Source organism: Malaclemys terrapin, chromosome 7 (genome assembly GCF_027887155.1).
Source record: "Malaclemys terrapin pileata isolate rMalTer1 chromosome 7, rMalTer1.hap1, whole genome shotgun sequence".
Classification (NCBI taxonomy): Eukaryota; Metazoa; Chordata; order Testudines; family Emydidae; genus Malaclemys; species Malaclemys terrapin.
The window spans coordinates 62,907,894-62,929,997 of NC_071511.1; the positions used below are offsets into that span (position 1 = coordinate 62,907,894).

Sequence of the window (22,104 nt, forward strand, 5' to 3'; positions counted from 1 at the left end):
TAGATTTAAACTTAAAAAAAAAAAAGGTTAAAGGAAAAACAATTGGCCTGTGCTTAATCTGTGCATTTCAATGGTCCCAGTTAGTCTTGGGTGTTCACACCATAGAGAGAAAAAATGGAGAGGAGTGAGTATGCCTTTGCTGCTGCTCTTGGCAAGTAGACAGTCCCATCCCAGGCCCCCAATTTCAAATGGGCCCAAGAGAAATGAAGATTACTCACCTGATACCGACATTTGAAATTAACTCTATACATTCCCACTCTTGGGATGTGCTGTAGTGCAGCTCTAACAGTGGACCATTCCATAGCAGTGCCTACTGGAGAGCTCTCACATCCCTCACTTCTCCTCACTGTTTCTAAAGTTTTTAGTCCAATCAAAATAGAATGCTAATGCCCTTTTAGCATCTAGTCTGTGGAGTTTTGACTCGCCTAAATGCACATGAAATCTGAGAAAGAACATCTGTAGACAAACTGATTGGTTAAAATAGAAATCAGTTACCACTTTGGGCAAGAATTTAGGATGTGGACTGAGGACCAACTTTGTCCTTACAGAAAACTGTGGATCCGCCATCAAGACCTGCAGTTCATTTACCCTTCTGGCCAATATTATTGCTATAACGAATGCTGTCTTGACTCATAGATGAAGCAGTGAGCACTAATTTATCGGCTCAAAGGGTGGTCTCATAAGTTGAGTAAGGACTAAGTTAAGGTCCCATGATGGCAAGGTGGCTATACAGTCACACCTCTCAAACCTCTCAATCAAGTCATGGGCAAATATGGTTCTGTTGTCTTCTAATATGTGGTAGGCTGAAATGGGTGCTAAACAGAGTTTCAGAGAGGATACAGATGCCAGATAGTATCAAGTGCAGTAAGCAGAGACTGATTTGATGCAGACAATGAAGATCAGACCCCCAGAAGACAAATCTTACCCACTTGAGGTCATAGCACTTATGAGTAGATTGCTTCAGAAGTTTAGCATGATGTGTTGCACATCTGACAAACAAGATACCCCCAGATCAGTTAGTCCTATAGACCATGCTGCTAAGTATAAGGACTGCAGGTATGGGTGCAAGATCTGGGCATCCTGCTGAGAGAACAGATCTGAGATAACAGGTCACAGGAAGAGAACAGTATACTCCCTTGGAGAGGTGAAGGAGGACTGGAAACCACTGCCATCTTGCCCATGCTAGAACAACCAGAATTACAAGGGCATTGTCTGCTTTATCTTCCATAGTACTCTTTGGATTTGAAGAAATGGGAGAAAGGCGTAGAGGATGCATATACCCTAGTAGAACAGGAACACATCTGATAATGGAAAGCTTACTAACTGTAAGCTAACTAACTGGCAGGGAAGGTTGCTGACAGTCACAGATACCAAGATTGTTCCAAGTGACAAGGTAGTTGCAGGGACTAATGGCAACCAGTGCCCTTCTCTCTTATATCCCCTTGAAGAAGAGCATGACAAGACTCAAGGAACATACACTCTGGGTGGATACTTCTGGTCACAAAACTGAACTCTGGCACATGAGGTGCACATGCACCACCAGTAGTGGAATGTGCACATGGACAACTACTCTAAGGAGAGCCACAATACTCCAGTAATCCCCCTTTTCATTCATAAACCAGAAGAACCTTCAACGTTTTTGGATAAAGTGCTAGACAACTGCTAGACAGTTTTACTGTGTTGCAAAACACATTAACCAATGGAAACCTGCTGCAATTTTCATATTTTTGATTTTAGTAAAATTGTGGCCATTTTCTCGCAAAACTATCTGAAATAATAAATCTGGTCCTACGCACTATTGTCTCTTTATGGTTTAAAAGACAACTCAGAGATTAATGTGCACAAAACTATAAACATACTTACCTACAAAGACTGTTCGGCTGTGGCAAATGGGTACTAAACCGAACCTCCCCAGTCATCTCTTCAAAAGCAAAGATGTGCTTTGGATCCTTTTTCTTGATTTTTTCATGCCTATAAAATAAAATTCTCTGTGGACAAACTGACTTTATGTATTCCTATTTCACTTACTCTAGTTCAGTGATCTCCAACCTTTTTACACCCAAGATCACTTTTTGAATCTAAGGGCAACCCAGGATCTATCCCGCCCCTTTCCCAAGGCCCCCGCTCTCTCCCCCACCCTCACTCACTTTAACTGTGCTGGGGGAGGGGGTTGGGGCTCTGGGCTGAGCCGGGGGCAGGGAGGTGGGGTGCAGGAGGGGGTGAGGAGTGCAAGCTCTAGGAGAGAGTTTGGGTGCAGGAGGGGGCTCTGGGCTGGGGCAGAGCATGGGGGTGCAGGGTGATGGCTCTTGGAGGGGGTTGGGGCGCAGGATGGGGTTTGAGGTGGTGGCTTCCGGGATCACGATCAACCGACTGGTGACCACTGCTCTAGTTCATACAGTCACCTCCCCACAAAAAGAGCAACTCTATCAAACCCAGGCACCCTCTCTCATAGCAAATGTCTTACCAGGTAAATGGCTGTAGATTGTGTAAAAAGGGTCTAAATCCTGCAATACACTCAAACACCATTGTTCCAAAGCTCCAATAATCTACAGTAACAGTGTAGGACTTACTCTCAAAGAGTTCTGGGGCCTAAAAAACAATAATATACTATTTTTAAAATGACAAAACTCCAGAGAATATATTTTTTTCTATTTCTGGAAAATATATAATTTGAGGAACATGTGTAAGTAGAACTGTGTTAAGTTATGCCAAAGTAAATTGTAAACATAAAAAAAAAATACTTACCAAATATTGTAAGGTCCCAACAAATGATGTACATAAACTTCCCTGATCCAGATCCTTGGCATATCCCAAGTCTATTATTTTGTGAATTATCTGTCAATATCCAAGACAAATGTTTGATAAAGCATGATGAAAAGGGAAAATTCAAAGTAAAAGGTGCAGAGTCAAACCCAGGGATGGGAGGGAACAAATCCATGAACAAGATTTAAAACTAACATGAAATGCTACACAGAGCTGTTCAGCCATGTAAGCCAAACTCATTCATTTACATCAATGTACACATACAATTCATTATTGTCCTGAAACTAGTTGGATTGGGCTTGACTGAACACAGCATCTACACTTTTGAGAATTTACAAGATACAATATTTTGATATCAAGAAAAGTAAACCAAAATGAAGAACTGAAATGAAGAATACCCCTTTTACTAAAAAATGATCCAACTGAGCACAAGGACAATCTTGATGTGTACCCTGCAGAAATCCAAAACATATGCCAGGATACAATCAATGTCACATTGCTGATACTGGCAGGAAGCAGAAACACTGGATATTTAAAAAAAAAAAAAAAAAAAAAGTTGATACTTTACAGTAAAGTAACCGATCAATTGACAAGTCTTCAAGGACGGGCAAACAGAATTTGCAATACACCTCAACCCCAATATAACGCTGTCCTTGGGAGCCAAAAAAATCTTACCGCGTTATAGGTGAAACTGCATTATATCGAACTTGCTTTGACCCGCCAGAGTGCGCAGCCCCGCCCCCCCAGAGTGCTGCTTTACCGCGTTATATCCGAATTCGTGTTATATCGGGTCGCGTTATATCAGGGTAGAGGTGTATTAAGAAGGAATATGAACTTTATTAAAATCATGGTTTTCTTTTGCATGAGCATCATTCAATGGGATTCAGTGCTATACTCAGTAAGAAAGCAGCATTCTTCATTTCAATTAGTCAAGGCAAAATTGTTACATGACTTCCAGATCTGATATTTGGGACACCAAAAGTGATATTCTTTGGCACAGTTATATGACTTACCTTTCCACCATCATCCTGCAGAACAATATTTTCAGGCTTTAGATCTCTGTGTATAATTCTGTTTTCATGCAAATACTGGATACCAGACCCTGAATAAAATCAAGCATTTGACATAAGGAACAGAAACAGCACCAGTACAAATTAAGTTATAAGAATTTCTAACACTTCTATATGATTTCCTGACCAAAAAAGAATTAATAAAGTTACGGTCTATGTATTTCTCTTTAAAAACAAGAATGGTTTAAAATATAATAAAATTTTGTGACTGGTAAATTTACACTTATGGCTCCAATACTAACCTTCACCTCTGTAACCTCTCCACACCCCATTAATAAATCAGAGAACCCTTTACCCTACACCAAGTGCCAGCTGCATTTCCGTGATAGGCCACCAACCAGCTGGCCTATCAACTGCCTGGTGAAGCACCTCATACAGATACAGCTGTCTTCCTCCAGCCCACTCTCCTGCTGCAGGACACACAGCAGCATGCTGTATTTTACCTGCCACATGAGGTTCCTCACCTACCATTTCACTAGAGCAGACCTCCCAGGCTAGTTCCCTCACTGTGCCAAAACAACCTGGAAATTCCACAGTACCTTCTACCCTCATCTTTCCAAGAGGTGAAGGGTCAATCCTTCATGACATAATATATAAATCTACCTTTACTTCACTCACTCAGCACAAATTGGCCTCAGCCCTCCAAGTACTACATACACCTGAATTGGGGCCATATTTTTACCTTTCCGTGTGGAAGGAAGATGGGAGCTAGTAAGTGCAGCCTAGGAGCCTCCATATGCTTTAGGAAGCACATCACTGCCATATTCTGCCTTATACCCTCCCTTTAGGTCAGGCCCCATGTCAGACGACACACAAGAGTGTCAAATTCACCCTAGACATCTCCCTCCTGCTCAGTTAATTTAGCCCTGGTCTACACTACAAGGTTAGGTCGAATTTAGCTGCATTAGGTCTATTTTATAATGAATGTGTCTATACAAGCAACCCTGTTCCGTTGACCTAAAGGGCTCTTAAAATCAACTTCTGTACTCCTCCCTGGCGAGGGGAGCAGTGTTAAAATCAACCTTGCTGGGTCGAATTTGGGGTCCTGCAGATGCAATTCGACGTTATTTGCTTCCGGGAGCTATCCCAGAGTGCTCCAATGTGACTGCTCTGGACAGCACTTTCAACTCCGATGCACTAGCCAGGTACACAGGAAAAGCCCCGGGAACTTTTGAATTTCATTTCCTGTTTGGTCAGCATGGCGAGCTCAGCAGCACCAGTGACCATGCAGTCTCCCCAGAATCGCAAACAAGCTCCAGCAAGACACTGGATCTGATTGCTGTATGGGGAGAAGAATCTGTGCAGACAGAACTCTGATCAAAAAGAAGAAATGCTAATATAGATGCCAAAATCGCACAGGGCATAATGGACAGAGGCGATAACAGAGACACACAGCAGTGCCACGTGAAAGTCAAGGAGCTCAGGCAAGCCTACCAAAAGACAAAGGAGGCAAACGGTCGCTCTGGGTCAGAGTCCCATACGTGCCGCTTTTATGATCAGCTGCATGGCATTCTGGGGGGGGGGACCCTACCACTACCGCACCACTGTCCGTGGACACCTGCAAGGGGAGAGTCTCACTCAACACGGAAGAGCAACTTTATTTTCTTCAGGAAATTGTTTAACTCTTAGATTTACAAATAGGCCTGAGAACTCCTTTGGCTTTGGGGATCAGGAAATACCAGGAATAAAAGCATTCCCCTCTGAGGCCTCGTGGAACTTCCTCTGTGGCCCTGATTAAAGAAGCAACCGGATCTCCTAATGAAGGATGATCTTGTCAGAGTGGTCACTGAAGAAAGATAGGGAAAAGGGTGCGGGGGTTTATAAATGAACCAGAGGGAATATTCCAGTTCTACCATGCTTAAGACCCACTGATCTGATGTTATTTGGGCCCCACAGTCTTAGAAAGTGGGATAATCAGTTGGAAAACAAAGGGCAGGAAATAGAGGGAGCTACTGACACTAGTGTACTGTCCTCAACAAACCCATCAAAATGCCTGTTTGAACACAGCAGCTGGAAAGCATGAGCCCACTAATGCTGAAGAGGAGGATGGTAGAGACTGCCCCGTATAACTCCTGCCCTTTCTCCTTGGCAAATCTTGAGACTGAGGAGGAAACCCTGGAGTCTGTATGGCTGTTGAGGACCAAAATGTTTCCTTTCTTTCACCATAATATAGATCCCTGGAATCCTTTAAGCTACAGAGCCCATTGTCCATCTTATCTTAAGACAAACAGGGACCTTTGAAAGGGAGGTCCATGATGGTCTGCTGGACTTCTGGCGGAATCCTGGATGACTGTAACCATGAACATCTTCTCACTGTAACAGCCAATACCATGGTTTGAGCCACCACATCTGCACTGCACATGATGTCCTGGAGAACAGTTCTGGCAATCAACTTGCCATCATCTACTATTACTGCAAACTCCTGCTTACAGTCCCCTGGCAAATTATAAAATTTAAAGATGTTGTTTTCCTAGAGGGTGGAGTCAGAGCAGCTCAGAAATGCCTGTTGATTTGATTCCTGAGCTGAAGACTCCCTATGGAATAAAGTTTGCATCCAAACAAGTCCAGTTCCTTTGTATCTTTTTGCCTGTCAGTGTCGAGGCTTAGTACACGTCTCTCCCATTTATTAGCAGCTGTCACCAACAAGGGACCCAGGGGAGGATGGGAATACAAATATTTATATCCCTTAGAGGGGACATAGTATTTCCTTTCAGCACACTTTGCTGTGCAGGGTAAGGAGGATGGTGTCTGCCATAACACCTTGACCGATTGGCAGGACCACCCTGGCAGGGACTGCTGATACTAAGATGTCCACCACTCAGGGGAGCTTAAACCTCTTGGAGAGGTGACATTTGTCACTGATATGGGACTCCCCCAAACACTTTAAACAGGCTGGATGTGGATTACTAACTGGCATGGGTTTAGTGCAACTGTGGCAGGACTTAAACCCCAGTGAGCACAGCATGGTTCTGGTACCAAGCCAGTTATCTAAAATGAAACTTAGTCCAAAGACTTAAGTCTAAACTATCAGTATAACTAGTAGGGCTGTCAATCTTTTTTGAGTTAATCACGTGAGTTAACTGTGATTAATCGTTATTAATCAGTTTTAATTGCACTGTTTAGTAAATTTCAGTCGGTATTCTAATGTTTAATATTTTGGGATTTTTTTCTACATTTTCAAATATATTGATTTCAAATACAATACAGAATACACAGTGTACAGTGTTCACTTTATATTATTTTTATTACAAATATTTGCACTGTAAAAATGATAAACAAAAAATAGTATTTTTCAATTCACCTCATACAAGTACTGTAGTGCAATCTCTATCGTGAAAGTGCAACTTACAAAGGTTTTTCTTTGTTATATAACCACACTCAAAAAATAAAACAATGTAAAACTTTAGAGCCTACAAGTCCATTCAGTCCTACTTCTTGTTCAGCCAATTGCTCAGACAGACAAGTTCGTTTACATTTGCAGGAAAGAATGTTGCCCGCTTCTTGTTTACAATGACACCTGAAAGTGAGAATAGGTGTTCGCATGGCACTGTTGTAGCTGGCGTCGCAAGATATTTGCATGCCAGATGCACTAAAGATTCATATGTCCCTTCATACTTCAATCACCATTCTAGAGGACATGCATCCATCCTGATGGCAGGTTCTGCTCGATAAGGATCCAAAGCAGTACGGACCAACACATGTTCATTTTCATCATCTGACTCAGATGCCATCAGCAGAAGGTTGATTTTCTTTTTTGGTGGTTCCGGTTCTGTAGTTTCCGCATCAGAGTGTTACTCTTTTAACATTTCTGAAAGCATGCTCCGCCTCATCTGGCACTTCAGATTCTTAAACCTTGGGTCCAGTGCTGTACCTATTTTTAGAAATCTCACATTGGTACTCTCTTTGTGTTTTGTCAAATCTGCAATGAAAGTGTTCTTAAAAGGAACATGTACTGTGTGCAGTTCTGGTCTCCCATGTTTAAAAAAAAAGATGAACTCAAACTGGAACGGGTGCAGAGAAGGGCCACTAGGATGATCAGAGGAATGGAAACCCTGTCGTATGAAAAGAGACTAGAGGAGCTTGGGTTGTTTAGTCTGACAAAGCGAAGGCTGAGGGGGGATATGATTGCTATCTTTAAATATATTAGAGGGATTAATACAAGGGAGGGAGAAGAATTATTCCAGCTTAGTACTAATGTGGACACAAGAACGAATGGATATAAACTGGCCGTGGGGAAGTTCAGGCTTGAAATTAGACGAAGGTTTCTGACCGTCAGAGGGGTGAAATATTGGAACGGCCTTCCGAGGGAAACGGTGGGGGCGACGGACCTGTCTGGTTTTAAGATTAAGTTAGATAAGTTTATGGAGGGAATGGTTTAATGGTAAAGCATAGTAGTCAAGGAAAACCAAGCAATGGTAGGTAAATAGTATAATGGCTGACAGGGGTCAGGCTGGAGACTCTTGCCTATATGCTCGGGGTCTTACTGATCGCCATATTTGGGGTCGGGAAGGAATTTTCCTCCAGGGCAGATTGGCTGAGCCTCTGGAGGTTTTTCGCCTTCCTCCGCAGCATGGGGAAGGGATCTCTAGCAGGAGGGTCTCTGCTGATTGAAGTCACTTAAAACAGGATTGGGGACTTCAACAGCAGAGTCCAGGGAAGGGGTAGGGACAGTTTTATGGCCTGCAGCATGCAGGGGGTCAGACCAGATGATCATAATGGTCCCTTCTGACCTTAAAGTCTATGAGTCTATGAGAATCATCCGGGACAGCTATAACATGAAATATATGGCAGAATGCAGGTAAAACAGAGCAGAAGACATACAAGGAGTTCAGTCACAAATTTAATTGACGCATTATTTTTTTTAACGAGTGTCATCAGCATGGAAACACGTCCTCTGGATTGGTGGCCGAAGCATGAAGGGGCATACAAATGTTTAGCTTATCTGGCACGTAAACATCTTGCAATGCTGTCTGCAAAAGAGCCATGCGAACGCCTGTTCTCACTTTCAAGTGACATTGTAAACAAGAAGCAGGCAGCATTATCTCCTGCAAATGTAAACAAATTTGTTTGTCTGAGCAACTGGCTGAACAAGAAGTAGGACTCAGTTGGACCTGTAGGCTCTAAAGTTTTACATTGTTTTATTTTTGAATGCAGTTATTTTTTGTACCTAATTCTACATTTGTAAGTTCAACTTTCATGACAGAGATTGCACTACAGTACTTGTATTAGGTGAATTGAAAAATACTATTTCTTTTGCGTTTTACAGTGCAAATATTTGTAACAAAAAATAAATACAAAGTGAGCACTGTATGTGCTGTAATGAACTACACAGTGTGTATGTGGGCATTTTCACCCCAGACTAACCTGAGTTAATGCAGATTGAAACCTCCAGACAAGCCTTAAGTGTCACAAATTATCCCAGTGAGCAGGACAAAAAGAGCCTTCCACTACTAGAGATACCTGCTTTGTTTTGACAACTTGCTTTTGCTGGAACACCAAAACAGTTACATACAGCGAACATGAAAAGGCAAGAAAGGCAGCAGATTACGTACCAATGTCGCAAAGCAGAGAAAGTATTTGACTTTCCTTAAGTCCACAGCAATTTTCTGGTTTGTTTAACAACTACAGAAAAGAAAAATATGTCTAAGTCGGCAATGCAAGAATTATTTGTTAATATCACCACAACATGAGAAAACAATTAAATTTACACTTAAACTGGGCTACAGAATTAATTGGTCTTGTGAAAGAATAAAAGGTACATAAAGACAAAAGTATATATGAGCAGGAAAGTGGTTTGAAAAGAAGATTCCAAGTGTGTGAAGACTGTTTTAGTTACATATAACACAGTTTTGTAGGCAGTTTAGAAGCCAGGCAATGACAGATTAAAAACTGACAGCCATTATGGGAAGCTCATGGCCCCCAGAGTCTGCACATTCCCCAAAATCTTGACAAATTCAAAACATTATATGAAAGCAAAACAATGAAATTTATGACTGGCCCAAGTCTCAGGAGCAGGATCACTGCTTGGAGGATCAACTGCTCTAAACAAATAGTCTAAACCATTTCTGAGGAACCAAGAAAAATCAGGCCAAGTGACAAGAAGAAACAGGAAAGAGCAGATCCATACAATACACACACACACTCACAACAGGAGCATGATACCCTGTAGTCCCTAGGTTAGTACTCCACAAAAAGAATAGGAAGGAAACACACGGGGTCAGATTTTTGCTATGTCTAATGTAAAGAAAGGGGGTAAAGGGGCTGTCAGGGAACCAGTTACAGCTCCCCGTTCTCTGCTTGACCCAGAATGATGGCTGCTTTAATCTGAACAAATTGGCTACGGACCTTAATGGACCATCCACCAGCAGGAACTACATGGCACCTTGACCACACACACCAGCACAAGGACCAATGGGTAGGAAGGCACAGAAGCCAGCTATATGGGCTCTGCACCTGCTGGAGACTCCCCCTCCCGAACTCTAGGGTAACCCCGACTAGGGCATTGCAATTAATCTCCACTCCCTTTGCACCACCTGAGCAGTACAGAGAGCCTGCCCCAGAGTCATGCTGGTGCGTGGAATGTATCAGAAAGAGGTATGCTCTCTTCTGCAATGATTGCATAACCTCCAGTGCTGATCCACCCAATGCCAGCCTGCAAGTTACTGCCCTTACCAGTTCAACTGAGTTCATTATATGTCAGCTGGCATTCTGAAACATTTAGCAGTCAGTAAGTACTTTTAGGTCACTCTGCCTAATTTCTGTTCACCTACTAATTATATATTTAGCCAGGCAGATAGAGTGATTGGCATTTCATCATAAGGCCTAGCTAGCTGTGTGTTATCTATCATTTAACCACTCTTCATCACTGAATATTTATTTGGGATTTAAGCACGCCTTATCTCATTCTTGGATTTCTCAATCTACTTGATCACTACTTGAAAGCTAAGCACTTGCCTTATTAAGCAACTGTCCATTGGATTGCCCCCAGCATGGCTGGCTCTACTAACCATTTGCTACCCTCTTACATGTGCTATCTTCAACTCTGTGCCTCTATTCCCCCACCCTCTCTACCCTTTCATCCTAACACCATACACACACACACCACCATTATCTGTACATTTTCATCTCTTCTTCCTGTCCTTGCTCAACCTCTCTCACTCCCACAAATTCACATACCTCTTCTGCCTTCCTCACTTCCATAATCACCTGTCCCACTCCAATCCTCCCTCACTAACACCCTGCTTCCTTTAACCTCAACTGTTTCCTTCCTCCTGTACCCTCTAAAATGCCAAATCCATCTAAAAGAAAACTTCTTCCATCCACGGCTTCACAATCTCCCAACTCTCCCCCAGACCTGAACTCTCCCCAGCCCTTCTCTTCTCCCCAGTACTGCCTCTGTTGAAACTCTCCTATTGCAATCACTCCTCATCAACTCCCCTTGCACAAAATTGTCCTGCACAGGTCATAGTTGGGGTATTTAGCTCCCCTCTCTTATTTCTGTCACTTCCAGCACCTTCTTTTCACTCATCTTTCGGACTACCCTCCTCTTTCTTCCACTCCGTGTTGCTGTGATCTATGGCCCACCTGATTCCATCTCACTGACCATTCTCAATGACTGACTCTAGGCTCCCATGCTTCACAATCCCTCACTTTGGCTACTTTAGCCTCCAAAATGATGTCCCAAATGATCCCTAGCTAGCTGCCCACCTTTCTGTCTTCAGCTCCTCATTTGATTAGCTCCTTCATTCACCTGATCTGGTCTTCACCAAATACTATTCTCTCTGATCTTTCCATCACTGAATTCCTCTCTCTTACCATTACCTCATCTCCATCTATTATCTCGCTTCTGCTTTTCACCACCCTTGTTCTCACATCTCAGAAGCCCCACAAGCATGACAGATTTCTCCACTACATATTCACTCCATTGTCTCAGTCAAGTAGCTCTACTTCTCCCCTCTCACTGAACACCACACTCACAATCCCAGTCAATCTCCCCTCCCCACCCCCCATCTTTGACCTCCTCAAGTCCTACCTCTATTCAGGATTTCTTCCAGGAAAAAACATAACATCCAATGGGACCTCTTCCTATCACTGACAGAGGTCCCACCTGCTTTCCTATGTCACCCAGAGGCACCCCCTTCTCCCAGTCTCCTTCAGCCCCCTCTCCCTCACTCTTCTCAACTTCTAACTTTCATCATGTGTTCTTCATCCACGGAAAAAGGCTTTTGTCTCCTGCTTACAGAACACCCACCCAGACCCCCATCTCACACCCAATCCCTTCTTTCCAAAACTCTCAATCAATCACTGTAATCACCTCCAGAGTTTCTTTTCTCCAGCTCTATCCAGCTTCCACCCCCTATGCTCCCTGAAACTGCTCTTGTCAGAGTCTAAAATGATCTGTTTCTGCCCAAACATGAAGGCCTGTCCTCCAGCCTCATGCTCCTCAACTTATCAGCTGCCTTTGACACGGTCAACAGTGAAATCTTGAAATCTTGTCCTCCCTTGGCTTTAGTGACTCCATCCTGTGTCCTGGTTCTCCTATCACCAAACAAAGCATCTTAAATATGTGCTAGGGTGATCATGTTTTTAGAAGCTGATGCCATTAGTAATCTACTAGTGTAGACAGGGCCTACACAGCATGCCTAAGGACAGAGAAGGAGTCACTGGCAGAATCAGGCTTCAAACTCAGGTGTTCCTGAATCTCATTTCTCTTCAGACAACACTCCCCGCAGATCAAGCTGTCCAGTAACTGATAAGACCACAACTTAGTATCAGACTGTTTTCCAGGCCAGTGTTGTCACAGACATTTAACTAGATATTGACATCAGTGCAAAATAAAGATGATGTCACCACACAAGTGCAGAAAGGAGATGAAAATGAGATCACCGGTGATTAAAAATATGCTGTCATGCTTCTCCTGCTTTAGTTGTGACGCATTAGAGGTGATCATTTGGACTAGAGCAGGGGTCTCAAACACGCGGCCCGCGAGCTCCTCGCAGCCCCCCGCCCTGACGCGCACCGGGGGCAGGGTAGGCTCCCTGCCTGCCTCCCTGCCCTGCCCCCGTGCCGCTCCGGGAAGCGGACGGAACCTGCGGGAGGAGGGGCGCACGGGTGTGTGTGGCTGTTGCTTCAGGCACCGCCCCCAGCAGCTCCCATTGGCCGGGAATGGGGAACCGCGGCCAATGGGAGCTGCTGGGGGCGGTGCCTGAAGCAACAGCCACACACACCCCTGCACCCCTCCTCCCCCAGGTTCCATCCACTTCCCGGAGCAGTGCGGGGGCAGGGAAGGCAGGCAGGGAGCCTGCCCTGCCCCCGGTGTGTCTCGGGCCGGAGTCTGCCCCCCAAACCTCTCCTGCAGCCGAACCCCCTGCCCTGAGCCTCCTGCCGCACTCCTCCTGCACCCCGACCCACTGCCGCACCCCACACCCCTCCTGCATCCCAACCCCCTGCTGCACCGACCCCCTGCCCTGAACCCCCGCTGCACCCCGCATCCCAACCCCCTGCCCTGAGCCCCCTGCTGCACTCTACACCCTGACCCCCGCCGCACCCCTCCTGCACCCCACGCCTCAACTCCCTGCCCTGAGCCCCCACCACATCCCACACCCCTCCTGCACCCCCATGGGGCAGGGAGGAGGCAGAGTTGGGGTGGGGATTTCAGGGAAGGGGTTGGATTGGGTGCAGGGAAGGGGTGGGAAGAGGCAGGGCAGGGGCGGGGCCTCATGGAAGGGGTGGAATGGGGGCAGAGTTGAGGGCGGCGGGGGGAGTGTCAGTAAATGAGGCCCTCGGGCCAATGTACTAGTCCTCATGTGGCCCTCGTGGTCATTTGAGTTTGAGACCCCTGAACTAGAGCATTTCACTTCCAGAACAGCCACAGGCACCAACAGAGCTTTCAGGGTCTGAAAAACCTAACAAATGCTACACTGAAATGAGATTTGATGTAACCAACATTGCCTGAGCCTGGCCCTCCTCCTAGTCCTTAGGGTTTCTCCATGCTCCTATTCACTGAAGGCAAAACTTCTGAGTGGGGCCTCTGCTATCCATATTATCAGTTCAGCATGCAAGCTGGTATCTCTGTATATCCCTAACCTGTCCCCTCTGGGGTCAGACTTTCAGTTTCCTCCTCCTGAGAATATCCAACCAGGGATTGCTCCAATTGCTCCAAATAGAGCCAGAAGTAGTTAGCATAGAAAACAAAGAGAAGATGAAAGTGAAATGGAAAAAATCATGGATATGATAGTATAAAGTTATTTACTGATTAAACAGAATTCAAAGTCTCTCATTGTTAAAGCCTATTTGCCTCTCTCCCAATCCTTAGTCTGTGGCACATCTGACTTGTCTGCTATTTACATTATTGTCATAAGCCTTCATCATTTTAGATACAAGATCAAATTCTTGTCCAATCCCCCATTTAATTACCTTTGTTTTTTAGTCTACAAATGAAAGAGTGTCATTCCCAATTCCCACTGCAAGGGAAGGGAGTACAAAGTGTATTGGTCTATATCACTGCTCTCTATTAAACTACTGAAAGGTGCTGGTGAATACACCATTAAGAATTTCTTCCAAGTGCTTTCTAGTGTCTTCCCAAATGAAAGCCACCCATGCAATGGCCTAAACACATTCCTAAATCAATCGGAAATATTAGCATTTTGGTAGCTTCTTCAGCCCAGGAAGATTCTACACTGATGGAGGCCATGTGAGAATCTAAATAAATTGGCAATTTAGTGTGACATCTTTCATACTTTTACATACACCAGAATAACTTCTCTATTATGTATCTGTATTAAACACACTGGTAGTTAATAAGGGCTTGACTTGACTACTAAAATTTGCACCACACTGATGTAGTTCCTATAACGTGGACACACTGCTTCAGTGTAAAAAGGGGATTGCACTTGTACTACTCACCACTGTAAGATGCTCTGGTGCAAACCCCTTCTTACACTGGTGTGGTGCATCTGTGGATTTGCACTTGTTACACAGGTGCAAAAATTCCAATCCACTTAGTCCCACAGACAGTCACAACTATGAAACCACTTATTCAGCTATAATGTCAAACAAGCAGGTTTTACCTTCCTGAGATCACCTCCTGAACAGTACTCCATTGCAAGAAGAGGGACATCATTAACTAGGAAGTTCATCTCCTCTGGAACATCACAGGCCTTTACTACATAGGGATTGTTTAACCTAAACAAATAGAAAGCATGATGAAAATCTTGATACAGATATTTCAGTAGAAGATCAAACAGCAGAAGCATCACTAAAATGTGTTTCAAATATGCGTACTGTAAGATTTCTTTTCCCGAAACATTTAATGAAAAGTGTTAAGGCCAGCATGTAATTGTCAGCAAGTTACCACAGTGTTACCCAAGGGCAATAAACAAAGTTCATACCTTCTAAGAACAAGCAGCTCAGTGATGAGTGGAAAGATAGTCTTATGGTTAAGGACTGGATTGGGACTCAAGAGATATGGGTTCAAGTCCCAGCTCCCTGTGTGACAATGGGCAAATGTCACTTAATCTGCACTTCAGTTTCTGTATCTGTACAAGCGAATAATACCTCCTCACCTCCCAGCAGTGTTGGGAGGATACATTTGTTAAGGTCTGTGATGCCCTCAGATATACCTATGTAGTGATTTACATAGAAAAGATGTGTACATAAAGGAGAGGGGGAGCCATTTAGCTATCTAACATCTATTTCCTGGTCATGTCTGAAAACATGCCTGTCAATGTCTCAAAAATAACATGAGGGGAAACAGAGTATCCAAAGGGCCAAACCTGGGAATACTGAGATTGTACTTCTGATGGAAACACACAGCCAACTCAGTGTCAACTAAGAGATTCAGTATGTTGCATAAAGCAAACTCCCCATAACACACTAAACAGTTCCATCTCATTTTTTTTTTTTTTTTGGAGGGGGGGGTTGTGTTAACTCTTGTCTAGTAATATTTTCTTTCCTAGTCTCTACTTCCCTTCTAGATTTTGCAGCCTGACTCACATCATCTACCTTTCAGTAACTGCCCCTCAGACTGACTTTTTCTATCATTTTTGTCCTTTTCAGTGTCCATCTAGTTCCTTCTCAAAAGGCTCTTTTGCTCTCTATGAAATTTTGCCCTTTTTTATATGGTGTTACCTTGTCATCCATTTTTACTGTCAGTGTTGTCCCTCTTCTTCCCCTGTGTCTCCCTATTCTCTTCTTTCTTCCATTTCTACCTCTCCTTCCCCCCAGCCTCTAGTGCCTTTATGTGGGCAAAAGCACTGGCATGACAATGAATGCACAGGTATCCATAAGCAGGTGGGTGCTCTCACCAGCCCAGGAGAGAACCAGTGCCATGTCCAAGTCTGTTTCAGGCTTGTGTCCCAACATTTTGTTCAACACAAATTTATGAATTATACAAAAACAAAGTGATGCGCCAACTCAACCCTGGCCTTTCCCCTTGCCTCTCTGAGCCTCCCGCCCCCAAAGAGAACACTGCCCCTTCTTAGTCCTGTGACAGACAGGTGGCCCTTATCCGTTCCTGACTATTTCACCCTGTCACAGTATTGCTGTCCAATGAAGGGGTTAGCTGACAGATCTGAGTGAACTGAATCGGGTACTAGAATCTGCTGTGACCCTTTGAAGTAATACGTTTTGGGCAAGTGGTAAAATCCATGTCAAAAGGAACACAATGCTGAAAGCAAAAATTTTAAACTACTGCAGTTCTTGCAAGAAGAAAGTTTTTGTTCACATGCAGGAGTGGTGTTTCAGCCTGTGCAGGCAGACATTGCATGTCACCCTTCAGTTCTTACTGAACTAAGCAGGACTGGGCCTGATCAGTTCTTTGATGGGAGACCAAAGCAAACCAAGGCTAAGAGGGAATTCAGCGGGTGACACTCTTTCTCTGAGTCAGGACTGAACCTGTGTGGTATTAAACGTTACTGTGCTACCGAAGGCACAGTGATTCTTATGAGATATAGAACAGAAGTTCTGACTTTTCACGATTATTAGGAAGTCTATGCCATATATGAACCCTGGTGTTTTGACCAAATTCCAATATGAGTAGTTATAATTTTCCTAAAATTCTCCCTGCAGTTTTAAATGGCTATGGTAACCTTCACTTCATGTTCTATCCTAAAGCACAGCAATGAATTGTTAAACAGCTGGCCACATTCCAGCCGAGAGGAAGCTGAATTTTAGAGGCAGATGTCATTTCTATGCACATATTCATGCCAAAATGCTCTGGACTCCATTATCGAAATACAAGATAGTGTTGTATCAGCACAGAAAGTCATAGAGGTTTATAGGGAAATTCTGTGGACAGGGATTATGTTAACCTAATATTGTCTTATAAAACAAGCTCTAGTTATGTGATCACTTACATTTTCTACATTAGAAATACACTTGTAGCGTATATAACAGATGAACATAAAACTCAAAGAAAATGCACACCACTCACATGCAATATTCAGGAAAAACAGGATGAAACCCATTGCAGCAAAGCCACATGAATCAGAGCAGTAGCAGAAAGTCTATGCAACAGAATATTCTGGACACAAGCATGTATCTGGGCCCATATACTTCTGCTCCCACCCTCCAGCCTGAGCCTTTCATTATAGAGTATCTATCCAACTGAGATTACAAGGTCCAAGAGCCAGGCATTTCACTTGTGAAAAGTGAAATGTATACTTCTAGCACTATATAGTAATAATAAAAATAAGTAGTTACTATTAGGATGACTTTGGCTTACTGTTTTTCCATATATGTCTCACAAATGTACTGGGGACACAAAAGAGTTAGGTGCCCAAGATGCATTAATAATAGCTTCAGACTCGCAGAACAACTGCTGAACTTCTGCAGGTGCTCTCAAGAGGGGTACTGTATACACAGCAAAGCCCTGAGTTGCACTCATGAGCCAAATGCAGCTCCAGCTCTGCCCTGTGCCCTTCCTTATGTTGAACTGTCAGGAGTTCAGCTAATAGCTCAGCTAAGGGGTCTGTCCACTACAAGTTACCCTAAAACACACCACCATTTTAAGAAAGTCAATCATCTTTCCAGGTTTCAAATTATAGAGAAGTTTGTCCTTAAATGTTAACACCATTAGAAGTTACATTTATTTATACTTCTGAACATCTATGGCACCTTCAAATAAACATTTAGTTTCTATTTTGAGACTGAGAATGGAAATAGATCAATATTAGATCACTAGTGCATAGCCAGTAGTTCTCAAGATACTAGGCTTGTACCTGAGCGTAAAAGCATTTCAGTATATTTGTAATAAAGAATATTATGTCCTGAGTGAAAGTAACATATGAACCAGAGCTAAACTAAAGCTGGGAGCTGAGGGGACCCCCGGCTGCCCCAGGACTGAACCAGAAAATGTCACGGAGGTCACGAACATTTTACAGATTCTGTGACCTCCGTGACATAATCTTAGCCTTAATTATAGACCATTAAATTTCACCTAGTTACCTCAATATTGAGTCCAATAACTTGGGGGTTAAACTAAACTGTTGAGTGCCACAAGCAGACGACAGGAGAGACTGAGGTGCCACAAATTCAGGAGGCCCCTGCAGTGGCAGGAAATTGATTAGGTGAGTCATGCCCAGATGATCCCTGCAGGTGAATCACGTCCCATACCACGCTGCCTGACCTCAAATCGGGCAGTCAGTATGACAGAAAGATTTTTAAAGACCCCAAGCAATAGTAGGTGCTCCACTCCCCCCAGTAAGCTATTCCAATACTAGGAAACCATGTCTTGTTTCAGGATTGAATTTGTCATATTTCAACTTCCTGCCCTTGGACCCTTTGTCAGCCAAGTTTTAAAAAAACCCTGCTCAGATCTCTTTTCTGCGTATCAGTGCCCAAATGCATTGATCAAGTCACCTCTTAACCTTCTCTTCGATAAACTGAGTAATTTAAACGCAAAATTCTATGAAATCTTGTCACATGAAAAGTTCACATCTGGGCCAGGAGAAAACAAGAAATCTCACTGCAGAGGGTAGCTTTTCCATAAAACTATAAGACTGTGAAAAGAGATGCTTATTAATTTATTGTAATTATAGTGTTTTATCTTTACAATATCAGTGTAAAGTTGATTTTTTTTTTTTTAAATGCAGCTTTCTTTCCAGTGAGCTAAAGATGTTTACTCTCACCTCTTAAGATAAGGTTAAGACCAAAAGAAAAGTCTATGGTCTAGTTAGGAGTCTGAAACGCAAATGCTCCCCCATTGATTTGAGGACACGATCTCCCAAAAGCAAGAGAAAAGGACATGATGCCACATACTTACTTCTTCATGATCTGGATTTCATGGCACCACCGGTCTTGGTTTTTCATGCTTAGTTCCAGTCGACAAGATTTAATAGCTATCTTATCACCTAAATCCTACAACAAAAACAATCAATGTGGTATGGCACAACAATCTGTCTGGGAATTAGCCAGGTTTCAACACACAGGAATGGGAGGGTTGTAGCAGAGGGGCATGATGCTGGGGATCAATGGGGGGAGACCAGCGTAGGGCCAGAATGCTCGGGGCATGAGTACGTCAGGATGGAGGGCTGTTAGTGCTGGTGGGGTCAGTACATTAGGTTATCAGGAGCATCTATGGGGAGCTGGGATGGGAGGGTTATTAGGTATTTGGGGGTGGTCAGTGCGGTCAGGAGTCACTGAGATCGGAGACAGTTGTGGAAAGCAGTGGGGAGGACAACCTGGAGTTACTGAATTGCCAGAATTAGGTTGATGGGAGTAGGGAATTATCAGTGGGGAGGGGGTTATCCAGGGGTCAGTGGGTTTGGTGGAGGCGTTACCCCAGAAGGGGGGGTGAGAGGGCATTAGACAGAAGAAATGATCAGCAGGGGCTACCTAGGGGTGAGGGGTCCATTGGGATTACCCAGTGGTTGGTGCAAAAGTTACCTGCACAGGGCTTGGCAGGGGTTACTGGGGGTTGGGTGGGTTTAGCTATGGACTCGGTTGGCGGGGGGACTAGTACCAAGGAGCAGGTTACCCGGGGGGAACCAACGAGAGTGACCAGATAGCAACTATGAAAAACTGGGGGGCGGGGACAACAGGCTGCCTCTCTACGACAAAGCCTCTAACATCGGCACAGCGGGTCACACTAGGGCCAAGGGGGATTATCGGGCGGAGCTAGCGGCGCTTCGGTTGGCACCCGCGCGGGGGGCAGGGCGGTTACCCAGGGTGGCTATTGGAGGCCCCCCCCCCGCACCTGATGCTGGTACAGACAGACGTTGCCGAAGCCGCCAGTTCCCAGCCGCTCCCGCATTTCCCAGGGGCCGCAGCTGCCTCCGGGCTGTCCCCGCAGCGCCGCGCCCACCGGGGGCCGCTCCATGCCACCCCAGGACCCGCAGCAACCCCCCACCAGCCCGGAAACCAGCGCTTCCCTCCGATCTCGCTGACGTCACTTCCCGCGAGACTCGGGGCGGGTATAAGCATCAGTCGCTGCTCCCCGCCCCCACGCTAACGGCCGAGGCGCAGCGCGTGCTGGAGCCCACAGCCCCGACCCCACCCGGCTGTGAGGGGCGGGGCCCCCGTTCAGCCCGGGCCCCGGGCTGACAAAACACCACGTCAGCGACGCAGAAATGCTCCCGGGAGGCCTTGGCAGGGCAGGTTACAGATTTGGCATTTAAGCTCTGACGTCACACAGGCTGTGTTGCGTGGAAGCAGAAGCCCTGTTCATGTTGAAAACAGGAGCAAAACTGCCACTGCATTCAAGGGGGAGCAGATCCACTAAGTCACACTCGGGCGTAGGGTTGGCAGGATTTGATTTTTATCAGAGAACGTCAAGTTCACCAAAGGCACACAAACCTATGGAAAAATATCTCTAGCACTGATCATCGCAGATTACAGATGATAGGCAAAGTAAGAAAATACTGCTTGATTTAAGGATAGTTGGTATATTTTGATGTATGAATTTGACAATTTGCATTTTAGAAGTTAAAGTACTTTTTGAATTTCTCATTAAATAATTGTGACAACCCCCCCCCCATAATTTCCTTCAACTGAAAATTTAAATAAACATCTAAAACTGCTTAAGAATAAACTATGTCTGTCAAAATTATAACAAATCAAAATCAAATTCTGCAAAACCTACTTATAAACAAACAATTTCTAACCAAAAATGTCATTAAGGTAGAATTAGGGCTACTCAGATGCATCCCCCACTTTTCATTTTTAAAAGGCCTTTTACTACAGAAAATAAAACGTAAAATCAATGTAAACAGAGCATTACCTTATACGGAATGTCATACATACATGATTTTGCATCGCTATGTTAACCTCTTCATTTTAAGTACTATGATTTTATTATCTGAAGGTGGCTATGTAGCTAACACATAATTAACTGGAAGTACATGGAATCTTTGCAAACAAATTTAAAACTCCAGGCCTCATTCCTCAAACGGAGAAGAGAAAGAATGGAGGGTCTTCTGGTTAAAGCACAAGACTGAGCGTACGTCTACACTACCCGCCGGATTGGCGGGTAGTGATCGATCTATCGGGGATCGATTTATCGCATGTAGTGTAGGCGCGATAAATCGATCCCCAATCGCTCTACCATCGACTGCTGAACTCCAGCTCGGCGAGAGGCGGAAGCAAAGTCGACGGGGGAGCGGCGGCCATAGATCCCGCACTGCGAGAACGCGAAGTAAGTGATTCTAAGTCAATCTAAGATACGTCGACTTCAGCTACGCTATTCTCGTAGCTGAAGTTGCGTATCTTAGTGTAGACTAGGTCTTAGAGTCAGGACATTTATGTTCTATTCTTTGTTCTGCCACCATGCTGCTGCCTGACCTTGCCCAAGTGACTTCATTTCAGGCCCTCAGTTTCCTCATCTTTAAATACTTATTCCTGTTTTGTAAGTGACTGAGATCTACAGATGAAATAAGCTCTTAAGAGCTTAATGTTATTTCACTAAAATATTACTTTAAGTTACAGAGTAACAGCCGTGTTAGTCTGTATCCGCAAAAAGAAGAACAGGAGTACTTGTGGCACCTTAGAGACTAACAAATTTATTAGAGCATAAGCTTTCGTGGACTACAGCCCACTTCTTCGGATGCATATAGAATGGAACATATAATGAGGAGATATATATACACAGTCTCTACGCAAAAGAATTAATACTCCTGTTCTTCTTTTTACTTTAAGTTAGTAATTGCTCATTTTTCTAGGCCAACACCCTAAGTTGCCCAGCTCCCCTCTTAACTTCTGTATGGGTATATCAAGTGTATACTTTATTATGCTAACCATGATAAAGTTAAATAGGAGGAAAAAGAAACCTTCCAAA

At 44.2% G+C, this 22,104-nt stretch overlaps 1 protein-coding gene across 1 annotated transcript in view; it reads right to left on the bottom strand.

The window, feature by feature from the left end:
- CHUK (component of inhibitor of nuclear factor kappa B kinase complex) overlaps positions 1-20,208 on the bottom strand; it is an 81,340-nt gene extending 61,132 nt beyond the window's left edge. Inside the window, exons 1-8 of the mRNA XM_054034253.1 lie at positions 20,029-20,208; positions 19,096-19,190; positions 14,903-15,017; positions 9,386-9,455; positions 3,777-3,865; positions 2,746-2,835; positions 2,465-2,589; positions 1,864-1,971 (exon numbers count right to left, since the gene is read on the bottom strand). Coding sequence (XP_053890228.1) covers positions 1,864-1,971; positions 2,465-2,589; positions 2,746-2,835; positions 3,777-3,865; positions 9,386-9,455; positions 14,903-15,017; positions 19,096-19,190; positions 20,029-20,151 — 815 coding nt within the window. The 5' untranslated portion in view covers positions 20,152-20,208. The remainder of the gene's footprint in view (positions 1-1,863; positions 1,972-2,464; positions 2,590-2,745; positions 2,836-3,776; positions 3,866-9,385; positions 9,456-14,902; positions 15,018-19,095; positions 19,191-20,028) is intronic.
- Positions 20,209-22,104: the final 1,896 nt, after the last annotated feature.